Source organism: Bos javanicus, chromosome 3 (assembly GCF_032452875.1).
Source record: "Bos javanicus breed banteng chromosome 3, ARS-OSU_banteng_1.0, whole genome shotgun sequence".
NCBI lineage: Eukaryota > Metazoa > Chordata > Mammalia > Artiodactyla > Bovidae > Bos > Bos javanicus.
In genome coordinates this window covers 10,247,963-10,264,575 of record NC_083870.1, presented here as the reverse complement: position 1 = coordinate 10,264,575, position 16,613 = coordinate 10,247,963, and the positions used below count along the sequence as shown (strand labels likewise).

The 16,613-nt window shown below is 42.1% G+C and overlaps 1 protein-coding gene and 1 pseudogene across 1 annotated transcript; both read left to right on the top strand.

Moving 5' to 3' along the window:
* The first annotated feature begins 688 nt into the window (after window positions 1–688).
* Window positions 689–1,750, top strand: APCS (amyloid P component, serum). Its single transcript, XM_061402153.1, has 2 exons — window positions 689–871; window positions 982–1,750. The coding sequence occupies exons 1-2, from the start codon at window positions 808–810 to the stop codon at window positions 1,590–1,592; spliced, it is 675 nt and encodes a 224-aa protein (XP_061258137.1). The 5' UTR covers window positions 689–807; the 3' UTR covers window positions 1,593–1,750.
* A 148-nt stretch (window positions 1,751–1,898) lies between these two features.
* On the top strand, window positions 1,899–11,406 carry LOC133245068 (putative olfactory receptor 10J6; annotated as a pseudogene).
* The last annotated feature ends 5,207 nt before the right edge of the window (window positions 11,407–16,613 follow it).

The window sequence follows — 16,613 nt, the reverse complement described above, 5'->3', positions numbered from 1 at the left end:
ATAAGAACCTACCATATAGCACAGGGAACTCTACTCAATACATTGTAATAACCTATATGGGAATAAAATCTAAAAAAGAGTGAATATACGTATATCTATAACTGACTCACTTGGCTGTACAGCAGAAATTAACACAACATTGTGAATCAAATATACTCCAATAAAACTTAATTTAAAAAAAAGAAAGAAACACCATGATAATCAAAAAAAAGAAACAGAGCTGAGTGACAGAGACTAAAAGGACTAATCTTCAGGGAGACAGAAAATACAGATACTCTAATGCTCTCACTCCCCTTAGCAGTAAATATGGAATTAACCAAAGATGAAGAGATTCCAAGATCTTCAGTAGAAATCAGAACCCCAGAATATCCACAAACAGAAGACACAGGGCCATCAGACTGAGGGACACCTGAAGAGTGAAGTCAGGCCCTCCTGACATGCCTAGCATGGCCTCTCATCTCTTCCATAACACTACTCTCCACCCCACTCTCTCCCAGCACCAGAATCTGGGTCACAGTGGGGTGGAGCTCTGGCCATCCCCCATATCTAATAAGTAACTCCCAATTGATTTTCCAGCTCTTCCTTCCCCACCAATAGGTCTGACTGTTGGCATCACAGGGCAGGCCTGGAAAATCACTCACACATTATTGGTGCTCTCCACCCCCATCCTTACCTGGAGGTGCATATAAACCCTGACATGCCTGAGATCTAATAATGTGAAGCTCAGAAACTGGGTGAACAACCACCGTGCTCTCTGTACCCTCATCCTGGTCATTGCTGCTGCTATACCAGCCCCAGGCCAAGAACATGAACAAGCTGATGTCTTGGGTCTCTGTCCTCGTCATCCTCCCAGAAGCCTTTGCTCAGACAGGTAGGGTGGTCAGGGTATGATTCAGGAACATGAGATGAGAAAAGATTGAATGTTCTTTTTCTCCTGCATTTATAGTAAAGGTCACTCTGTTTCTCCCTGTCTGTCCACAGACCTCAGAGGGAAGGTATTTGTGTTTCCTAGAGAATCTTCCACTGACCATGTGACCCTGATCACAAAGCTGGAGAAACCTCTGAAGAACTTGACCTTGTGTCTCCGAGCCTATAGTGATCTCTCCCGGGGCTACAGCCTCTTCTCCTACAACATCCACAGCAAGGATAACGAGCTACTGGTTTTTAAAAACGGAATTGGAGAGTACAGTCTATACATTGGTAAAACCAAAGTTACTGTTACAGCTACCGAGAAGTTCCCCAGCCCAGTGCACATCTGTACCAGCTGGGAGTCTTCCACAGGCATTGCTGAATTCTGGATCAACGGGAGGCCACTGGTGAAAAGGGGCCTGAAACAGGGTTATGCTGTGGGAGCTCACCCCAAGATTGTCTTGGGACAAGAGCAGGATTCCTATGGAGGAGGGTTTGATAAGAAACAGTCCTTTATGGGAGAGATTGGGGATTTATACATGTGGGACTCTGTCCTGTCGCCGGAAGAAATCTTACTTGTGTACCAGGGTTCCTCGTCCATCAGTCCCACCATCCTGGACTGGCAGGCTTTGAAATATGAAATCAAAGGCTATGTTATTGTCAAGCCCATGGTGTGGGGCTGAGGTCTGGAATCAATGAAAGCACTTGAAAATGAAACAACCAATACCCAAGAGTTCTGCTTAAAGCAACTGGACGCTAAATTGTAGATCTGTAGCTCTTTCTTCTTTGAATTTCCCATCTACAAGTATGCCTAATTAAAAAATGTATTATGCCACCTGCATTTGTTTAGTGCTTGTCATAGTCCCAAACATTTTCTCTTATATCTACTTATTTGAAAATTGTTTAATTAACCAGAAAAATCAGCCTGCAAGTTATGAGGAGGGAAATCTTTAAGTAACTAAAAAGATATGTCAGAGCACTCAATGAGTATGGTCAGTAGCAACACTTACATGCTACTAATAATCATTGCATTAACAATTCGAAATTCATGTGGAGTTGCAACAGAAATCTTTCTACTTGGTTTTCCAGCTACAAAATCAAAAAGAGGTCTGAGCTTCTGCCAAGAAGACAACTATAATGAGATAAGCAAGCAAGCAACAGTTGAGAACTTGATAGCAAGTAATGAGATGGGGAAAAAAAATTAGAACCAGCAGAAATGAAAACTAAAAATGTTTAAGAGTCTGGATCATTTTGGGTAAAGGCAAGCCTGCCTTTTTTTTTTCCCCCTCAAAAATTCCAATGGTACCATACAATGACTGATTTCCATAAAACTGTCCTGAAGTCATCAAGAATCTTGCTCACATGAATTCCCAGTTGAAAATCCTTCCATGGATCCCCACTTCACGCAGGATGTAACTTAAACCCTTTGACATACCCCCCATTAACTGGTCTCAGCTTATCTCTTTAAGATACAACTCTTAGCACAGCAACAGGCATCCCAATTACAACACTACAAAATAATTATCAGATGCTATTATTAGTAGTTATCTTCATTATTATTAAAACTATGGAGCAGAGTGTTTGGCATATCCTCAACAGATATGAATTCCCTTCTCAGAGAAGCAAGGACTCCAAAGAAAGTTTGGCTGCATATGAGAAATAAGGCAGGCTTTGCCCACAGATAACAGAGCATGAAGCGAAGGGAAGTCAGAAAGACAGCATCCAGTAGAGCTTCAGAATAACCAAGTGATTACTTCTTTTTTTCACTTTTCTTTTTTCCCAAGTGATTACTTCTAACTGGTGTCCATTCACCCAGGATGGACAAAGAGGCAGGCACAGACACAATAAAGTAGGCTGGAGCTTTCAACAACACGGCCCCAGGGCTGGTCATAACCGGAAGACTCTATAAAGGAGTTTTCCTTAATAAGAGTGTTTGCAACTGTCTCTATGTTTTATATGGGAAACTTCATGGAGAGCTCTAAGGTTAAAGCAATGAGGTCTGCTTGGGCTTGGGATATGCCTTAGCTCAGAGTGAGGATTTTAAGAAAAGATTTTCTCTTTTCTTCGCTAGAAAGCATCAGTATGTAGTCACCTTAGAAAAGCAACATGGAGACTTTCTAGGCATTCATGGTACTTCTTCTTATTTAGAAAGAACAGGTGTCCAAGAACACTCAAAGAAGAGAGGGAAAGCTGAAACATGATCTCAGTCACCTTTAATTCTTACCATGTTGTCATGCTAAGTCGATTCAGTCTTGTCCGACTTTGAAGCCCTATGGACCGTCATTCACCAGGCTCCTCTGTCTATGGGATTCTTCTGGCAAAAATACTAGAGTGGGTTCCCATGCCTTCCTCCAGGGGATCTTCCCAACCCAGGGATCTAGCTCTTGCTCGTAACATCTCCTGCATTTGCATATGAGTTCTTTACCAGTAGTACCACCTGGGAATATGACTAAATAGCTGATTAACTTATAAACTAGACTGCATTTGTGTTCCAGAATTTTCCATCTAGGTTTTTTCTCGCTGTAACCATTCTTCTGTGAGTTCAATATGGGAGATGCTCAGGGATTCCATCATACACTGGGACAGTAGTCAAGCACACACATCATGTCACATCCAACCACAGGATCCAAAGCAAAACTCATCTAATGTTACTGGTAAGTTACACTAAGGTCCATAGTCTACAAGGGGCTGATCCAACTGTGTCTGGAGCAAGGAGGCAAAGGCAAATATTTCATCCAGAGCTCTAGCTGCTACACCAACTTCTCATGGTAACCTCATGGTGTTCTTGTGAGGATCAGAATTGATAACACAACACCTACTCAGTACATGTTCCAGCACCATGTAAGTGCAGAAAGCTATGACAAACCTAGACAGTGTATTAAAAAGCAAAGACATCACTTTGCCAACAGAAGTCCCTCTAGTCAAAGCTATGGTTTTTTCCAGCAGTCATGTATGGACGTGAGAGGTGGACCATAAAGAAGGGTAAGTGCCAAAGAATTGATGCTTTCAAATTGTGGTGCTTGGAGAAGACTCTTGAGAGAGTCCTTTGGACAGCAGGGAGATCAAACCAGTCGGTCTTAAAGATTTCCTGAATATACATTGCAAGGACTGATGGTGATACTCCAATCCTTTGGCCACCTGATGCAAAGAGCTGACTCATTGGAAAAGACCCTGATGCTGGGAAAGATTGAAGGCAAAAGAAGAGGGCAACAGAGGATGAGATTGGTTAGATAGCATCACCAACTCAATGGACATGAATGTGAGCAAACTCCAGGAGATAGTGAAAGACAAGGAAGCCTGGCACACTGCAGTTCATGGGGTCACAAAGAGTCGGACACAATATAGCAACTGAACAACAAGTGCTAAGTGTCACGTATGAGGTAAAAGAAACTGAGACTTACTACCTAAATCTTTAAATCATCTGCCTTAACTTCTTGGTATATTCCTACAAACAGAAAAATTCATTCTCTGTTTTCAGCCTCTGCTCCCAAACCTACCCCTTACCTAACCAAACCCATGTACGTCCCCTGTTAGTAGCAGAAATAGGGTAAAGCTCTTCACATAGACATTGAGGGTCATCACATCTGACTTTTATACAAGTACATTTTCATTGAGAGTAACTAAGCAGGAGCAACACACTAACGTAGATTCAAAAGAACAGAAGGCAGTGCCATGTGACATTCAACACACCTTTGTCTGAGGTGAGCAATTTTTCTCCAGGAGAAAAAGAAAAAGTCAGGCCATGTGACACCAGAGCCTGCCCAGTGTTCCTGGCATGATCCAATTGTATGAGATATCTGGGCTTATTTCAGGATTCTGACTCCATTCAGACCCATGGGATACACAGTAAGTCTCTTGGCAAATAAACCCAGGAGACAAGAGCTAGACAACAGGAATCCTCCTGAGAGTCCCCGTCAAATCAGACTTTAAAGGGACTGTTCCTTGAAGGTCAGATTTGCTCAGTGCGAATGTGTCACCTTATGCTTCAGCCAAAGTGCAATTTACTGTGAGTGATCTAATAATGTAGTAAGGCTGACCTAGACCCTAATAAGGCTGAGTTTTGTATGACATTAAGATTCTACTAGGGCTTCCTTGGTAGCTCAGGTGGTAAAGAATCTGCCAGAAATGCAGGAGATCCTGGTTCTATTATTTATTCTAGCAAAAAATGACAATCAGTTTTCTTGGCATTGCAGTGACTTCTTGTAAATAAGTCATAATTGCCTGCTATGTCCTATAACCAGAAAAGAGCACAGGCAGATTCTACAGACTCAAGAAGGCAAGGGGGCGGATTCTTCTGGGTATGGGAAGGCTTCTGTCCCAAAGAAAAGTCATCACTCTCTTGTTTATTCAAATAGTTCACATAATCATCAGTTTCTTAAGAAGTCAGCTCCTCCATTCCTGGCACCTTACATCTATTTTCTTTAATGAAAGGAAAAGAAAGGACAGGACAAGATGGAAAGCCTGGCAAAAGACAACATCATTTTTTTTTTTTTTTTAGCAGCACGACTCCCTTTAACTCAAAATACAATTATAGAGACTTAGCCTACCTTGCATAGTTTATTTTTTTAAACACAGATTCGGTTTCTAGGCACAGATTTTGCTTATAAAGATCTAGATATTTTTAAGAATCCATGGGTTTTGTCATAATTTCTTCCCTTTGCAAATGGTATTTCCTTTACACCCTCAAATTGTGCTTTTCCCCTCTATCTTATTTTTCTTTTTCCTCTAGTCAGAATTTCGGCTTCATGACTAAAATTTTGATGCATGAGCACATTTCAGTATCCTTACTCCCCCACAGGGTTTTTGTCCTTCTGGAGTGTTTAAATCATTTTGAAAGCTTCTTTCTGATCTATACTGTGCTTTTGAGATTGTCTGCTAGCGTGTCACTTACACAGAAACGCCCCTAGGGTTCAGGCGCAGAGAGGACCCAGATTTGGATGGTAGAAGGGCTGCTGCTCCAGTGCCCAGCTGCAGTCACTCTGGCTGGGCTGGCTCACAAGAGTAACCAGGACGAAGAAAGGGGATGATCATCTGGTGCTAAAAGTATCCTTAAGTTCACTGACACCTGTTCCAACTGCTGAGAACGCAACCCAGCCATTCTCCACTGGTATAATCAACGCCCCCATTCCACACACCACTTCAGCACCATGGCGCCCTCTGCAACTTCTCCCCTCCCAAGGCAAACACTGGGGATTGTTCACTGAATTGACTCCGGGTAAGAATGCAATGTGATTTACTCCCATGTCCCATACTTCCCCATCTCCTTCACTGGGGCCTCCCTCACCTCCAGAGGCAGTTATCAGCCCTCTGCTGGTTATTTCAACAACACCTATCTTTACAGTAACAATTTTGGATTGTGCTTTTTAAAAAGACAGGTTAAAAATGAGATAGGAAGCAACTGCCCTTCATCTTCCATTTCATTCCTTCATGCTACAACACCCCTGAAGATGTGACAAGATGGAGTGACCACACCCTAGAACTCCTGAAATGGAGAACAATCATTGGGAAGAACGCTTGGAAAAACATTCCAAGTGTGATGAGCATATGACACCCAGCCTAGGAAGCACAGCCAGTCACCAAAGTACACTGTGCTCAGTCGCTCAGTCATGTCTGACTCTTTGCGATCCCGTGGACTATAGCCTCTGTCCATGGAATTCCTCAGGCAAGAATACTGGAGTAGGTTGCCATTTCCTTCTCTATGGGATCTTTCCGACCCAGGGATTGAACCCAGGTCTCCTATATTGCAGGCAGATTCTTTACTGTCTGAGCCAACAGGGAAGCCACTGCTGTGCTCAGTCGCTCAGTTGTGTCCAACTCTTTGTGACCCCATGAACTGTAGCCCACCAGGCTCCTCTGTCCAAGGGGATTCTCCAGGCAAGAATACTGAAGTTGGGTTGCCATGCCCTCCTACAGGAGATCTTCCCAACCCAGAGACTGAACCCGGGTCTCCCTCACTGCAGCCACATTCTTTACTGTTTGAGTCACAGAGAAGCCTGCACTTTATGGAGGGTGAATCCCAGTTACTGCAGCACTATTTGTTCATCTTGTCTGAAGGGAATGTTGAGGCTTGGGCTGTACTTGAGTTACTAGGCAGCAGAAGTGACAGCTCCCTCTAGGGACAGGGCTTCACTCTTCCCTGCCTACTGTGCACCTTGCCTCTAAATAAATGCAACATGGAAAGAACACTGCTTTGAACATTTGCATTGAACATTTGCATTATATACTCCCACACGTCTTGATCTGGCCTTCTTTTTGCATTTTTTTGCCACATTCTAAGAATATCCTGCCTTAAGATAGTCTTTCATTGTCTGTGCAATCCAATTCAAATGTGCACCAAAGGCAATAAACTTATTTCTCCCCTCTCTTTTTTCTCCTGGGCTTATATACCTGGGCCACATTCCCTGGTCATCAGCCATCCTCTTTATAACTTTATAACTTCTTTGAAGAAGGTAACTTTATAATTACCTGAGGCATGCTTAACAACAAATCTGGCTGATTTGGGGTGAAAGCAGTACTTTTCAGGCCCTAAAGAGTCCTGGGATTTTTTTTTTCTTTTCTCTTCTCTTTCTCTTTCAACTCAATTCAGCTTACTATTGTCGTTTTCTTCTCTGGCTCCAAATATGCCTGCAGCTTTGCTGGCTCAATACCTCCTTAGCTATTTTTTGTAACTCATTGCAATAGGTTCATCAGGAAAGGGGGAAAGCACGTAAGATCTGATGTTGTTATCTATGACATGTTAAAAGTTCTGTTACCTCCCTGTAACCTGGCTTTCCAATCCAAGACTCTACTGAAATTGGCCAGTACATCACCAGTGACCTCTTTCTTACTCAATTTAATATCTGTTTTCAGCTGTTATCCTCCTTTACCTTCTCCATACTATGAGCTATAGTTTTATACTCAGAGTTAAAATAATTTAAAATAAGGCCCATAATCTTCATTGTCAATACAGCCATTAAAAAAGTTTCATATAATCTCATCCCTACTCGAACATAATGGTTAACCCATAATATCAGCTATATATTCTTTCAGACATCTTGCATATACAAAAATATGCATTCACACACACAGACACACACACACATTTTTAACCATATGGCAGCACACCATGTTATTGTTCTTTAAATAGCTTTTTTTTTTTTTTTTGCTTTTCATGCATTCCACCTGTCTGTCTATGGTAATGCACCAGAGCAGCAGTGTTCATCACAACTTTCACCAAGGAAGGAAATGTTTGATATGCGTGCTGCCCAACAGAGTAGCCACTAGTCACATGTTCCTTTTTCGTACTTGAAATGTGGCTACCATGACTGATGAACTGAATTTTTCCTTTAAGGAGCCATAGCTGTATAACTCTCATTCTTCCTGAAAAGCTTAGAGTTGCACTGACACTCTCTTTCATCTCTATCTATCCAATTGGTATCTCAGCAGCCTTTTTAATACAAGTTACTTTATTTAGTGGCACACTCATTTCTACTTTATTTTGTTAATATTTATTTTTGACTGTGTTGGGTCTTAGTTGCAGCACGTGGGATCAGCATTGTGGCATGTGGTATCAGCAAACAGGCTCTTTGTTGCAGCTCACAGACTTAGTTGTCACACAGCATGTGGGATCTTAAGTTCCCAGATCAGGGAACAAACCCATGTCCTCTGCACTGGATCACCTAAGCATTGGATCACCAAGGAAGTCCCCCTCATTTCTACTCTAAATGTCTGCCTCCTTATTTTCCGTGATGGAGTACTTTCCAGAATATCCACATTTTCTGTATTGTGCTCCCTAGATTCCCAGGAAAGATTCACTAAGAATATAGATTCCTAGATTGCTAGTGGAAGTTTTCTAGATTTTCCCAAATCCTCCAGCTTGCTCGTATGACCTTGTTCCTTGTGGAAAGTGGTTCAAACTACCATTTGAAATATGGTGCCAATCCCAGAGTCCCTCACCAAATTTCCAGGAAATACTGTGTGTGCTTGCAAGGTAGAACAGAACAAGAGAGGTCCTTGTGTTCCTTCCAGTCATTACCAGCAAGAAGTTTTTCTTCCTGCCTCTGGATTTCACCTCTTGCACATGGCACCCTTTTTCTGCATGGCCATCACCCACCTGTCTGCACTTTCCAAATACCACTAACTCAAGACTGTACACATGACAACTCTAAACGAAGGTTTGGGGCTCTTGGGAAACTTTACAACACAACATTGTTTAGCAAAGGAGAGGAGGGTGGCAGAAGATGAGATGATTAGGTAGCATCACCAAGTCAATGCATATGAAATTGAGCAAACTCGAGGAGATAGCAGAGGACCAGGAAGCCTGACATGCTGCAGTCCATGGGGTCACAGAGTCAGACAAAACTTAGCAACTGAGCAACAAAAATATAAGTTAGCAAGCAATTTTAAATCAATTATTACAATGTTTTTATTTTTAAGTCCCTCTGCCAAAAAGAAACTGCTATTTCTTTCATTCAAGGTCCAGCCTTCTGACATGTTGCTGATCCTCCTCTCTTTTCCAACAATTTCCCCTTTTCTCCTTAGTTTGCTGCTAAGTCACTTCGGTTGTGTCCAACTCTGTGCAACCCCATAGACGGCAGCCCATCAGGCTCCCCCGTCCCTGGGATTCTCCAGGCAAGAACACTGGAGTGGGTTGCCATTTCCTTCTCCAGTGCATGGAAGTGAAAAGTGAAAGTGAAGTCACTCAGTCGTGTCTGACTCTTCGCAACCCCACGGACTGCAGCCTACCAGGCTCCTGCGCCCATGGAATTTTCCAGGCAAGAGTACTGGTATGGGTTGCCATTGCCTTCTCCTTAGTTTACCCACCCCTAAACCCTCAAATCCCTGTTGTTACTTTCACAACAAAGCAACTTTGCCAATGGTTTGTCTCACCTAGACCGTCTGGGCTGAGCCCCAAATCCTTCATCTTCACTCTTGCTAACGTGTCCCTAAAGACCAGCTCTCCTGAGATTAATTCTGTACACTGTTCTCAGAAATTTCTCCTAAGTGGCACCAGTGATTTTTAATTCAGTAAGTCTAACTCTCTCATCTTCATTTTGTTTTCCCAACTTCTCATACTTTCCCTAGAAGAGAAAGGCAAAGCTAGGATGTGTACACTCAAGGGTACTGTGGCTTCAGATCAGATCAGTCGCTCAGTCGTGTCCGACTCTTTGCGACTTACACATCATTAAAACAAAACAGTCTTTCATCCACTCTCTACAAAAACAACATATTCAGGATAAGAACTTGAAAGAATGTGTGCAGTAGTCTCACATATTGGTCATTCCTTAGAGGCTTAACAAAAGGTAAAGGAGATAGCAAAAACTGGGAAAAGGGAGGGGGCTAAAGAAGCCATAATGCTGTGCCAGCACCCTACCTATTGATCATACAGTGAGGAAATCGACTCACGTGTGCGTATCTGTCTGTCCTCTACACTCTTCTCTCTATCCCTGTTCTAGAGTCCACACCACAATGGGAATTTCTCGATGTTGACTCCCTGCATTGTTCTCAGACACTGAAACTGAAGAATGCAGAGAAAAAAACCTCACAGAAGTGACAGAGTTCATTTTCCTAGGATTCTCCACATTCCATGAACAGCAGATTACCCTCTTCATGGTTTTTCTCATCCTGTACATTACCCTTGGCTGGCAATGCCATCATTGTGAGCATCATCCACATTGATCATCACCTCCACACTCTCAGGCACTTCTTCCTAAGAATGCTGGCCAGTTCAAAGGCCATATACACACTGGTCACAATTCCACGTACGCTCTCTGACCTCATAGCCCAGAACCCACCAATCTCCCTGGCAGGCTGTACTATTCGAATATTCTCCTTTCTTACCTTAACCATCAACAACTGCTTTCTGCTCATGGGGAAGGGGTATGACCACTACGTGGCCATCTGCAACCCTTTGAGATACACACTCATCATGAGCAAGATCAGTTGGATGGTGTGCATCCAACTGATGAGTGGAGACTACAGCATTGGCTTGGCCATGGCAGCTGTCCAATATCCATATTTACTTTACCCTTCCATCACAGGGTGGTTGGTCATTTCTTCTGTGACACTCTCCCTGTCATAAAATTCTCCTGTATAGAGAGAATGAGATCATCGATTTTGTTGTCAGTGTGTCTGTGATCCTGGTTATCATGGGCCTGGGCTTCACCTCCTATATTCTCATCATCTCCACCATCCTCTAGATCACCTCAACCAAAGGCCAGAAGTTGGCCTTTGCCACCTGCGCCTCCCACCTCACTGTGGTCATTGTCCACTATGGCTGTGCTTCCATTGCCTACCTCAAGCCCAAGTCAGAGAACAGCAAGGATGAGGATCAGCTGATCTCAGCGACCTACACTGTCATCACCCCCCTACTGAACCTTGTGGTGTACACCCTGAGGAGTAATGAGGCCGAGGATGCCCTGTGCAGAGCTATCTGCAGAAACATTTCTTAATCCATCAACCCTTTTTATAAAGAACAGTATGTGTTCTTGATGCATTCAACCTCAAGTCTGTCCTGTGCAATCTGTCCTGTAATGAGCTGTGCATATCTTGCTTCAACATCTTCACTGCAAAAATTGTCAACTTTGTCTCCATACATTTCAAACTTTGGTCCAAGCATTTTCAATTTTTTGAGTATATAAGAGGTCAGGGAAGATGGGCATGATTTTTTTAAAAACACATCCAAATTTTCAGGGTAGGGCAGCAGACTTCTTTAAAGCATATTAATGTGAGTATTTTATGTTTGAAAAAAATTTAATCTCTATTACTTTCATAATACAACCTACAGAAAATAAAACTTGGACAAAATCTTCCCAGCAAGATAAGAATAGTCGGTGGTAAGGAAGAAAAGTATATCAGAACCTTTGAGAAAGATGAGATGTGTGTTATTTTTTTTTTTATTAATAAGCCTTGAAATCACCGATTTAGTCCTTAGAATTTCAGTCTTTATTATTTGGTTTATACTAGAGCCTTTGCTTCCATCCAGTATCTTCAGAGTGCTGCTGCTAAGTCACTTCAGTCGTGTCCGACTCTGTGCGACCCCATAGATGGCAGCCCACCAGGCTCCCCCATCCCTGGGATTCTCCAGGCAAGAACACCGGAGTAGGTTGCCATTTCCTTCTCCAATGCATGAAAGTGAAAAGTGAAAGTGAAGTCGCTCAGTCGTGTCCGACTCTTAGTGACCCCATGGACTTCAGCCCAACAGGCTCCTCTGTCCATGGGATTTTCCAGGCAAGAGTATTGGAGTGGGGTGCCATTGCTTTCTCCATCAGAGTGCTAGCCAGGGCTATAAATTGCGAACAACTCTCACCTCTCTATAATCTGACTGTGCTAGTCCATTCTCTCAGCTGCTGGTTCTCTTTATGGAGTCAGTTTCTCTGTAATCAATATGAAGAATAATAAATTGGTCAAAAAGAGCCATACTTTTTTTGGATTGAGAACCATAAAGATACTCTTTGCTGGCACACACCATGGCACTTTCTGGATAGTACCATAAAGAAGAATTAGAACAAAACCAACAGCACCAGTAGTCAGAAGTAGTTCAGAGATTTGTTTAATCACTCATTTCACCAAAAAAAAAAAAAAGAAAGAAGTAGATATAGTATCTATATCTACTTCTACTAGGTCTCCTTTAAGGAAACAATCCTTCCCCAGGGCCTTCAGGGAGTTTTTCTGGTTTCATGCTATTGGGACATACTTGCTATATTGTTGCCTTGGGTGGTGCTAGGGAGAGTTAAAGACTCTGGTCCTGTGCATTTTTCTACTAAGGTATTTTGTATTAAAACAAAAATGCTTCTCTGCTCATCCCTTAATTCTGTCTTCTTACTTAAGGGAGTGATTTCCTTTCCCTTGTACTGAGAAGGGGTAGGTAACTTTCAAGGAACTCCTCTGCAGTAACATCTAGCTTTACAGACTTCAGAGAATCTAGGTGGGAAGACCATACTTCTTCCAAGGCCTTGTCACCTCTAATTTCTGTCCTGCGTCATTGAAATTTCTACACCATAGCAGCAAGTCTTCCTATAAAAGCTCTTGAAAGGTCAAGAGCTGGGTTTGAAAATCCTGGACTTTCCATAGATCTGCCCTGACTGTGCTCTTAAGATCAACCCTCCGTGAAGCCATCTCTCCTATGCCTGAAGACAGCACCCCCTGAGGAGTGGGGGCATGCATTCCTCCAAAATGAGACTGTCTCCTCTGAAAGTATGAAAGACCCCTTTTATAAATACAGTGTTTTTAATTCTGCCTCACTAGTCATCAAAAAACATTTTTAATCCCCTTACCTATTTATTCTGTACTGACTATTATCTGGTTATAAATGCTACCTTATGTTTTCTAGAGCAGCATCATTTACCTCACTCCCAGTTAGGAAATTAGTTACTCTTTTTTATTTGCCCCTATAGTTCTTTGTGCAAAATTATATTAGGACAGCGTTTTTCTCATTGTGCTTTTGTCACTTATGAGTTGCTTTCTATCACTGAATCAAAAAGTGTATCAGGATCAGATATATGATATGCCATATAAAGTTAAGAATCAGAACTGTTTCTCTCACTGTTATGCCTCATGCCTAGTAAAGTGCTAGGTAGAATGGGTGCTTACTAAATCCCCATAGAATAGTCAGGCACCAACTATGTATGAAGCACCAGGCTTGGACTTTCTGGCATGTTTTGATCAGCGAGACATATCTGTTATGCCTTTCTGGGCTCTTTGCAGTTGGCCCTCACCTAAAAACAAAGTAATAAGCAGATTCACAGAGGTGGGGTCACTTGGGTCTGTAATTTCTCCTTCTCTGGATTTTCTATAAGCCAAGTTGCTTCAAGACCCTCCTCACGGTCAGTATTAATTCAGTCACTATGCTACTAATCCCTTATTGTTGTCGTTGTTGTTGTTGTTTAACCACTAGGTCATGTCTGACTGTTTGCAACCCCATGGATTGTAGCTCACCAGACTCCTCTATCCATGGGATTCTCCAGGCAGGCATACTAGAAAAGCTTGCCATTTCCTTCTCCATAAAGGACATGGAGTTACCATAAAAAAATCATTCTTACACTTACGAGGGTAGGACCTTCAAATCTTACTTTAAAAACAAATAAGTTTTTAAACAAAGAGTCATATGCCATATAAAATTAAGAATCAGGACACTTACCATAATGCCTTAAGTAAAATAAGTCAGAAAAAGAAAAATAGTTTATGAACTCACTCATATGTGGAATTTTAAAAAGAAAAAAAGACTCAGAAAAAAAAAAGGAAAGAAAGCAGAATAGGTTGTTCTGTTTTTGATGGTTACCAGAGGAAGGGATAGGGGTGTTAAGTGAAAGTGATGAAAAAGTACAAACTTTCAGTTATAAGATAAATTAAGTTCTGAGACTGTAAGAAGCAAACATGATGACTTGGTAACAATACTATATTGCATATTTGAAAGCTGCTAAGAGTGGGCTGCCGTCCATGGGGTCGCAGAGAGTTGGACACAACTGAGCAGCAGTAGCAGCAGCAGCAAGAGTAGATCTCAGCAACTTAGAAAGTTGCTGAGAGTAGAACTTAGCAGTAGCCACAGGGCTAGAAAAGGTCAGTTTTCATTCCAATCCCAAAGAAGGGCAATGTCAAAGAATGTTAAAACTACCACACAATTGCACTCATTCCACATGCTAGCAAAGCGATGATCACAATTCTCCAAGCTAGGCTTCAACAGTACATGAACTGAGAACTTCCAGATGCTCAAGCTGACCTCTGGTCAGATTGGTCAGATTGCCAGTAACCACTGGATCATAGTAAAAGCAAGAGAATTCCAGAAAAACATCTATTTCTGCTTCATTGACTATACAAAAGCCTTTGACTGTGTGGATCACAACAAACTGTGGAAAATTATTCAAGAGATGGGAATACCAGACCACATTACCTGCCTCCTGAGAAACCTGTATGCAGGTCAAGAAGCAATAGTTAGAACTGGACATGGAACAACAGACTGGTTCAAAATTGGGAAGGAGTATGTCAAGGCTGCATATTGTCTGTCTGCTTATTTAACTTCTATGCAGGGTACATCATGCAAAATACCAGGTTGGATGAAGCACAAGCTGGAATCAAGATTGCTGGAAGAAATATCAATAACCTCAGATATGTAGATGACACCACCCTTATGAGAGAAAGCAAAGAGAAACTAAAGAGCTTCTGATGAAACTGAAAGAGGATAGTGGAAAAACCTAGCTTAAAACTCAACATTAAAAAATGAAGATCATGACATCCAGTCCCATCACTTCATTGCAAATAGATGGGGAAACAATGAAAACAGTGATAGACTTTATTTTCTTGGGCTCCAAAATCACTATAGATGGTGACTGCAGCCATGAAATTAGAAGATACTTGTTCCTTGGAAGAAAAGCTATGACAAACCTAGACAGCATATTAAAAAGCAGAAACATTACTATGTCAACAAATGTCTATGTAGTCAAAACTATGGTTTTTCCAGTAGCCATGTACGGATGTAAGAGTTGGACCATAAAGAAGACTGAGCAGTGAGGATGCTTTTGAACTGTGGTGTTGAAGAAGACTCTTTAGTGTCCCTTGGACAGCAAGGAGATCAAGCCAGTCAATCCTAAAGGAAATCAATCCTGATTATCCATTGGAAGGACTGATGCTAAAGCTGAAGCTGAAGCTTCATTAATTTGGCCACTTGATATGAAGAGCCAACTCATTAGAAAAGACCCTGATCCTGGGAAAGATTGGAGACAGGAGTAGGGGACAACAGAAGATGAGACAGTTGGATGGCATCATTGACTCAATGGACATGAGTTTGAGCAAGCTCCAGGAGTTGATGATGGACAGGGAGGCCTGGCATGCTGCAGTCCATAGGATTACAAAGAGTTCAATACGACTGAATGACTGAACAACAACAGCAAAGAGTAGATCTTAAAAGTTTTCATCACAAGGACAAAAATGTGTAACAACATGTGGTAATGTTAACTAAACTTACTGTGGTAGTCACTTCACAGTAATTACATATATCAAATTGTCATGTTGTATACCTTAAACTTACACAATACTATAAGTCAATTAGGGGCTTCCCAGGAGGCACTAGTGGTAAAGAACCTACCTGCAATTGCAGGAGACATAAGAGATGTGGGTTCTATCCCTGGGTTAGGAAGATCCCCTGGAGGAGGGCATGGCAACCCACTCCTGTATTCTTGCCTGGAGAATCCCATGGACAGAGAAACCTGGCAGGGTGTAGTCCATGGGGTTGCACAGAGTCAGACATGACTGAAGCAACTTAGCACAGCAAACATAGATCAAGTACAACTCAATAAAAACTGGGGGGTTGGGGAGAAGAATCAAGGCATCTCCAAGGTATTATACTTTTGGGGAAATGACAAATCCATTTGTCATTTTTGGCCATGAGGCCAAAAATCCTTCCGTGGTTTTAGATTTTGAGTCATTCTAGAGCAAAAACTCATGACCCTTTGTTGCTGGCCATTCACCACGTCAAATTTCTCACCACCTCATTTTCCAGCCCCTATTTCGTCCTAACATGAAGGTAGTATCAGAGGAGAAAGAAAACACAGAAATACCAACCATCAGCCATGAAAAGCTTGGTGGTGGGAAGCATCTATCTCTGGAAAATTGGGGAGGGGAGAAAGAGGCAGGAGATGACACAGAGGCATGGATTAGTGACCTATGTCACTTGGCTCTCACTCTTTAGAATCTCATCTCCAAAGGAAAGAGAAATTTAAAGTGTTGTTGTG

Coding starts and splice junctions, on each gene's coding strand:
- APCS (XM_061402153.1), top strand. CDS start 808: ATGAACAAGCTGATGTCTTGGGTCTCTGTCCTCGTCATCCTCCCAGAA. Junction 872..981: donor AGAAGCCTTTGCTCAGACAG/GTAGGGTGGTCA, acceptor GTCTGTCCACAG/ACCTCAGAGGGAAGGTATTT.